Source organism: Austrofundulus limnaeus, unplaced genomic scaffold, assembly GCF_001266775.1.
Source record: "Austrofundulus limnaeus strain Quisiro unplaced genomic scaffold, Austrofundulus_limnaeus-1.0 Scaffold12, whole genome shotgun sequence".
NCBI classification, from domain to species: Eukaryota; Metazoa; Chordata; class Actinopteri; order Cyprinodontiformes; family Rivulidae; genus Austrofundulus; species Austrofundulus limnaeus.
The window spans coordinates 2,686,875-2,693,593 of NW_013952414.1; the positions used below are offsets into that span (position 1 = coordinate 2,686,875).

General features: G+C 39.9%; 1 protein-coding gene across 2 annotated transcripts in view; it reads right to left on the bottom strand.

The window, feature by feature from the left end:
• Nucleotides 1–6: 6 nt before the first annotated feature.
• mybl1 (v-myb avian myeloblastosis viral oncogene homolog-like 1) overlaps nucleotides 7–6,719 on the bottom strand; it is a 13,294-nt gene continuing 6,581 nt past the window's right edge. The window contains exons 6-16 of one of the 2 annotated variants that reach the window (XM_014002284.1): nucleotides 6,427–6,607; nucleotides 6,289–6,357; nucleotides 5,889–5,999; nucleotides 5,102–5,344; nucleotides 2,513–2,854; nucleotides 2,277–2,416; nucleotides 2,087–2,201; nucleotides 1,885–1,989; nucleotides 1,675–1,779; nucleotides 1,416–1,601; nucleotides 7–324 (exon numbers count right to left, since the gene is read on the bottom strand). In XM_014002284.1, coding sequence (XP_013857738.1) covers nucleotides 199–324; nucleotides 1,416–1,601; nucleotides 1,675–1,779; nucleotides 1,885–1,989; nucleotides 2,087–2,201; nucleotides 2,277–2,416; nucleotides 2,513–2,854; nucleotides 5,102–5,344; nucleotides 5,889–5,999; nucleotides 6,289–6,357; nucleotides 6,427–6,607 — 1,723 coding nt within the window. In that variant the 3' untranslated portion in view covers nucleotides 7–198. The remainder of the gene's footprint in view (nucleotides 325–1,415; nucleotides 1,602–1,674; nucleotides 1,780–1,884; nucleotides 1,990–2,086; nucleotides 2,202–2,276; nucleotides 2,417–2,512; nucleotides 2,855–5,101; nucleotides 5,345–5,888; nucleotides 6,000–6,288; nucleotides 6,358–6,426; nucleotides 6,608–6,719) is intronic. The other variant, XM_014002285.1, reaches the window with a different exon arrangement.

Genomic DNA, 6,719 nt, shown 5'->3' on the forward strand with positions numbered 1-6,719 from the left:
TGTCCTCGGTGGACAGTGTCCTCGGTGGACAGTGTCCTCGGTGGACAGTGTCCTCGGTGGACAGTGTCCTCGGTGGACAGTGTCCTCGGTGGACAGTGTCCTCGGTGGTGTGTTTCTGCTGCTCTGGATTGTCTCTTAAAGGACTCGGGGGGAGTTTGTAGTCGTTGGATGGGTGTAGTGCTGCTTAAGGGGTTGGCTTTAGAGCACGAGAGCCCGGGAGGTAGAGCCAGACGACGGGTAGGGGTTCAGGTACTGACGAGCCTGTTCTGTCATGATCAACTGGTCCTCAGTTTTCCCATAAACCACTGCTTCCCACTCGCTCACCTGAGGAGAAAGTATACAGTGTATATACAGTATAAAGACAGAATCTGCATTTCCTGCAAAAATGCAGTGAGAATGCTTTATGCTGAAAGATTTTTGATGAAAAGCTTTAAAAAAAAAGCTGAAACTAGCCTAAAAATAAGTTGAAAAAAGCTGAAATTAACACAAAAACTGAAAGAGCACGTTTGCTGAATTAAGCATTGAGAAGCTGAAATTATCAGAAAAAGGTAGAAAAAAGCTGAAATTAGCAAATAAATAAATAAAACGCTTAAAGAAACATAAAAAGCTTAAATAAAATAGGAAGAAAAGCTGAAAAAAAGGCACAAAAAGTTGAAATTATCAGAAGAATTACAGGAAATGCCAGAATGTAATTTCCTTTTGTGATCAATAAAGTATTTTTGAATTTAACTGAATGATAGCTGAAAAAGTAGGAAAGCTCAAAACAGGTAAAAAGGAGGTAAAGGAAGCTGAAATTAGTATAAAAGGTGTTAAAAAGGCTAAACTAGAACAATAGGTCGAACGTGCAGTAAAAATTTATGAACATTTTCAAGGGTTTTAAAGGTTAAAGACGGCTCCAGTCATTTTCAATGAGAAAAAAAATGGCCAAAAATAAATAAATAAAACTTGTGAAGTACCAAAGATCATAGACCTGAAAGAACTGAACATTTTGATAACTAAATTGATGAACTAGCACAAAAAGAATGTGTGCCAAATAAAACTTTGGGAAAAAAAAGATCTCAGTCATACATAATGAGTTAAAACTGGGTGTGGTATCAGCTGAGTGATCCCCCAACACAAGATCTGTTTACAGCTTTGGCATGCAAGGCTGCAGGTGATATGAACTCCTCAAAGGCTGGTTCAGTATTTTCATTGCTTTAAATTGTACACTTTAACTTAAACCACTAATAAAGCACCTAATTTATTTTAACCTTCTTTATTCAATACCCTGAAACCAAAAGCTGGGGTCTTATCATGACCCACTGCCCTGCATGTTTTAGATGTTTCCCTGCTTCAACACACCTGACCTGGCTTCTGCTAAACTTGATGACATTCTGAGCAGGTCATTCATCATTCTGAATCAGGTTCAGCTTTACCTGTGCAGGTTTCAGTGCTTTGATTGAAGAGGAAACCTTAGGCATACGAGGGCTGGTAAAGAGGCGAGGAAGACTCCCAGAGGAGGAGGGCTCGTCTTCCTCGGAGGCCAAAGGCTGCCCACCCTCCTCTTYGACGATCGGGAGGATCAGTGAAGACGAGCTCGTCAGCAGACTCTCCTCAGAAATCTGTAATGAAGTGGGATTTACAACAAAATATTTGGCAGAAACTTTGCTCTGACATTCGTCAGGTGAAGCTTACCTGTGCGTTGTTGAGCTGCTCCTGGAAGAGCTGGACATCAAGATTGTCTTTGTCCCAAGGGTCTAATACAAGAGACTTGCGCACTTTTCTAGCCGGACCTTCCATCTAAACATGAGACAAAAAAATGTAACTAAAACTCTTTTATTGGACTTCAAATAAYGATAAAAAAGCTCAAATAAAACAGCAGAAAAAGTTCAAGGAAAAACCCACATGATGTTTCCACACTCTGTGGTCTGACTGGTGGAAGATGTCTGTTCCAGTCTCCTGCTTCAGAACTTCTCGAATGTCCTCTTCTAGAAGTGCCAATGGCTGCGGCTTAAAACACAGCAAGAAACGTTTGTTAAAAAATTACAAATAATAATAGCAATCAGCAGCATGTTGAACTACACACACAAAAACCTGACCGCTCTACCTCCATCCGCAGTGGCCCGTGCATCTTCTCCTGGGCAGCCAGAGCGTTTTTAAATGGAGTCGGTGTCCTCGGAGTCAAAACTGCAGCACTTCTACGAAATTTGGGGGTCCTGGAACTAAACAATCATCATCGTTACAGCAAATTTCTCCAGAAAAAAACCTGCATTTTCTAGCTTCCTTCACTTATTTACCCATCATTCTCTTTCTGGCGCTTAGGTGTGGTTTCTTTGTGGAGAGGCGTGTGGAGGAGCCACCTCTGACCACACACAGGAGTGGAGGTCAGCGTGGGGTCATCCAGACTCAGGTGCTCTGTTCCGGATATGTTGCAGAACTGAAAGAAAAAAAAAAAAACAGGCATTAGCCACGTGACTGATCCAACATCTGTGTGTGGGTGAGGCGTGTAATATTAAATAAAATCAGATTTTACCTGTGAAGGTGTGAACGGCTGGGACTTTGTGGGGGTTTTCTTGGGCGAGACGTTGTCCAAGAAGGAGGTGCAGGTCTTGTCACACAGAGGCTCCCCCTTGTCTCTTCTCCTCTTCCTCCCGGCGGATGCCTGAGTGGGTTTGGACGGGTTGCTGCACCCCGAGCCAAAAGGAGCGGCGCTCCTGTCTCGGCCCGAGGCGGCGGGCGTGTCGACGGTGAAACCCGTTGAGCTGTAAAYGGTTTTCTCCTGCAGGAGGTCGGTGTAGACTGCCGGGTTGTGCCTGGGTGACGGCGCCGTGTTGGACAAATCAAAACCGGCTACATTGTTCCACGCTGCAGCGTCCTGTCAATTAAACATAACAAAAACCATCAAATGGTCATTTTACACTTGTGTTATTTCATACAACAGTTTTCTAGGTTATAGTTTCTTCCATGGATTTTATTATATCTTTTTGCAATCAAGCTACTTSTGCATGCGTTATTTTAAACACATCAAAATGCTCGGCTCAGTTGGGAATAGTGTTTTTAGTTTTAGTATTTGTAACTTTTATACCTTTTTGATTTATTTAATTATAAAAACACATTAAGAACTTTTAAAAACATACAAACAAAGTAACAAAGTACAAATACTTTGTTACTGTACTTAAGTAGAAATTTTGGGTATCTGTACTTTACTTGAGTAATTCTGTTCCAGTCTACTTTTTACTTCTACATTTTCACACAGTTATCTGTACTTTCTACTCCTTACATTTTTAAAAAGGTAAGAAGTAGGAAGTCGTTTCTCCTATTTTGTTTTGGCTTGTTATTGTTAAAAATATATATAAAAGTGGGGCTTTTGAAGAAATATGAAACAGTATAATATGTATTCATGTAAAACTGTGTTCTAGAAGAATTTGACGTTTTTCATGTTTTGTTTTATTGAAGATTAGCATTGTTTGAGTTTATACTTGAGGAAAAAAGGGGGCAGATTTCGTAAGATTTTTTCTTCTCTCTGCTTCCTTTCATTTCATTGTATTTGTTTCTATATTTGAACATAGAACTGATTTGTTTTAAAGAAATAATAAAGATTTTAATAAAAAATAAAAAAATTAATAAAATATTATCCTGATAAATTGTGCATCCAGGATAGAGTGATTTTAATTGTGGTTGGATGAGAAGTATAAATATATACCATTCTGATACTGTATTTACCGTATTTATTCATGTATAATACGATCATCATTTTTTTAACTTAAAAAGCATAAAAAATCTAATTACTAATAAACCGTGTATAATACTACCCCCCTACTTTTTTATGATTTTTAGGGTTAAATTTCTAGTATTAAACATGAATAAATACAGTAGTTTGTATACAATTAATCAAAGCTCCATGTTTTTAGAAAAATTGTTTTTTGAAATGGTCACCTTCCAATAAATGTATTTTGGAAAATCTAACTGTTCATTTTTACTTTTGTTACTTAAGTACATTTTATGTCAGAAATTTACTTTTAATACTTAAATAAAAAAACAAATCAGATACTTTAAGACTTTTACTCAAATAATATTTTAGAGGAGACTTTAACATTTACCAAAATAATTTTTTGATAAGATACTTGTACTTTTACTCAAGTATCACTTTCAGGTACTTTATACAACACTGCTGTTTTTAGCATCATCCACATTTTTGCTCATTTTAGCGTTGAGCTACAAGTTTGCTAACTTTAATAGCAACACTTTATTTTCAGCTTTTAGCTACTATTTTGCTAATTTTAGCCTCTGCTCTGATTGTTTAAACTTTCCAATACAGATTTGGTCTCAAGCACATGCAGTCACTCTGCACCAGGGTTCATGCAGTTTCAGTAAATTAAATTTAAGACCTTTTAAGACCATTAGTAATGACATTTAAGACCAAACTGACGCATTAACAAAAACATTCAAATGATCCCAAATATTTTAACATAAACCTTTTTATTGCTATCAACTTAGCTATGAAAGAATGTTTAATTTTAATACAAGAACATTAAATAATTTTAATGAAACAGTCATATCTATGAGMTCTTCATTTCGACTGCTGTGGACTGCTTCCAACCGAGAGCAGAAATCACTGATTTCAGCCAAGTCTCATTAAAACAAACTTTCCCATGTTTAAACCACAAGCAGTGGACATGACTGAACTTATTTGTTTTTTGAGCAGGTAAAGAAGCTGCCGTATGTGGGGGGTTGTAGCGGCAAAGTGGCTGAAAACATGGAAGTAAAGTGTGCCATATTTTGCCTGCAGTTATCACAGGATTTGTAGTTTAACGCGTACAAATACTGGCAGTGAACTAAGCACCTCATGAAGACAGATCGCAACAACCTCTGATTACTGTGATTTACTCTGCAGCCAACGCTTCTGGGAATGATTGAAAGTAAAAAAATTAATACTGACAAAATAAAATTTCAGACTTTGGATGGAAATCTGGGTGTTCTCAAGACTTTTTTAGGCCTAAAATTTAGATTTTCTAATTTTAGACTTTTTTTCTCGACTTTTTAAGACCCTGCAGGAAACCCGCTGCACTCTCGCATGAAAAAAAAAAGCTGCTTTTTCAGGTTGTTTCTTTCTGCTACTCACTGACTCAATCAGCTCCATAGTTTCTGCAAACTCCGGGATGGTCTGCAGGCTGCAGAGCACTGCGCTGGCCTCCAGGGACAGGAACTTGCTGGGGGAGATGGGAAGCTGCGCCGGAGGCCCTGCCGGACCCCTCCAGGGTCCCGGCCCCTCGGCCAGCTCCTCCAGGCTGCCGCTGCTCGCGGTGAAGGCTTCATCTGAGGCGCTGCCTGACCAGGCTGGGTACGAATCCCCGGGATTCACGCTCTGAGGGACGGCAGAGAGAGAACGCCGGCGTTAGGAGGAGGCGGGCTGGAGTTGGACTGAGGGGAAATGGTTTAAAAAAGGGGAAATCACTGTGAATGACAGGGGGACGTTGGAATGCAGTGAAGGAATAATTTCAGGCGTTGACAGAAACGCAGCCTGTTGGAAAACGAGCTTCTTGATGTATGAGAGAGTATAGTTGGGAGATCAAGACAACAGGGAGGGTTACTGCAGGATGTGATGTGACTACAAAGCAGTTTCAGCCCAATCAGAGTGAGYGGGGAGATGAAGAATGGAGTTTCTATAGCAACACTACAGCAAATCAGGCAGGCATGAACAAATGTGCCATACTTGTTTTCATGAGTATACACTGCAAAAAGCACATTAACATCAGATTAGACAAAAAAAAACCAATGTATTTCTTACTAATTCATCGTTTAATGTAGTATTTTAAATTCAAATGAGCCTTTTTACAGTGTATGCAAGCTACAAACACACGCACGCTATGCTAACTAGCTGCTAACACACATTGGGAGTGTGTTCTTACACAGGAACCTCTGCACTGCACTTGTCGCTGGACTTCTCTCTCTGCTGACATAAGCAGCAGCTCAAGCTCCTTAATTCTTTGCTCTCTGTCAGGATCATCCAGGCAGGGCGGCTGGAATAAATAAACGTCAGGGAGGAGGAGAGGTCGACATGAGGAGAAAAAAAAAAGAGTAAAGGGGAAAGAGTGTGGAGAGGTGGGGAAAAAAAATCAGTGTAAAGGAGACAAAAACGAGCACAAATTCACACACATCATTGGATGTTAGGTTGAAAATAACAGGACAGTCAAGTTGTTGAATCGCTTGATTTGTCCAAAGTTAGCAATCACAAGTATAAAGAGAATAAAAGGTGTGAAATGTTTGCTGTTTTGGCATGCACAGGAGTTTCAAAAGCAAAAGACTCACAAAGCCAGCATTGTCAGGAATGCTGTCCATCATGTGTCCACTGGCGGGATCGTACGAGAAACCAGCCATCTGCAACGCACAGCATCGACTCAGAAAGGAGCACAAATATATCAAAGCTCCATTGAGATGAAAATGGACCTGGTTGGGTCCTGTCGCAGGCAGAGGACTCCGGTCACAGAGCTGAGATTCTGTGGGACACGTTTTATGACGTCTCTTGGTGGAGGAGGTCAGCACTTTGAAGCCGTCCTGCAGGTAACCCTCGTGCTCCACTTTCCTCCTCATGGTGGAATTCCAGTGGTTCTTGATGGAGTTGTCCGTCCTGTTAAAGAGAGGAGGGATATTTTTTAAACGTCTCGCCCAAGGTTATAATAGTTTTAGCTGTTTCATTATAGTTTAGTTTTATTTTGTTGAGTTTTTTTTTAATTCAGTTC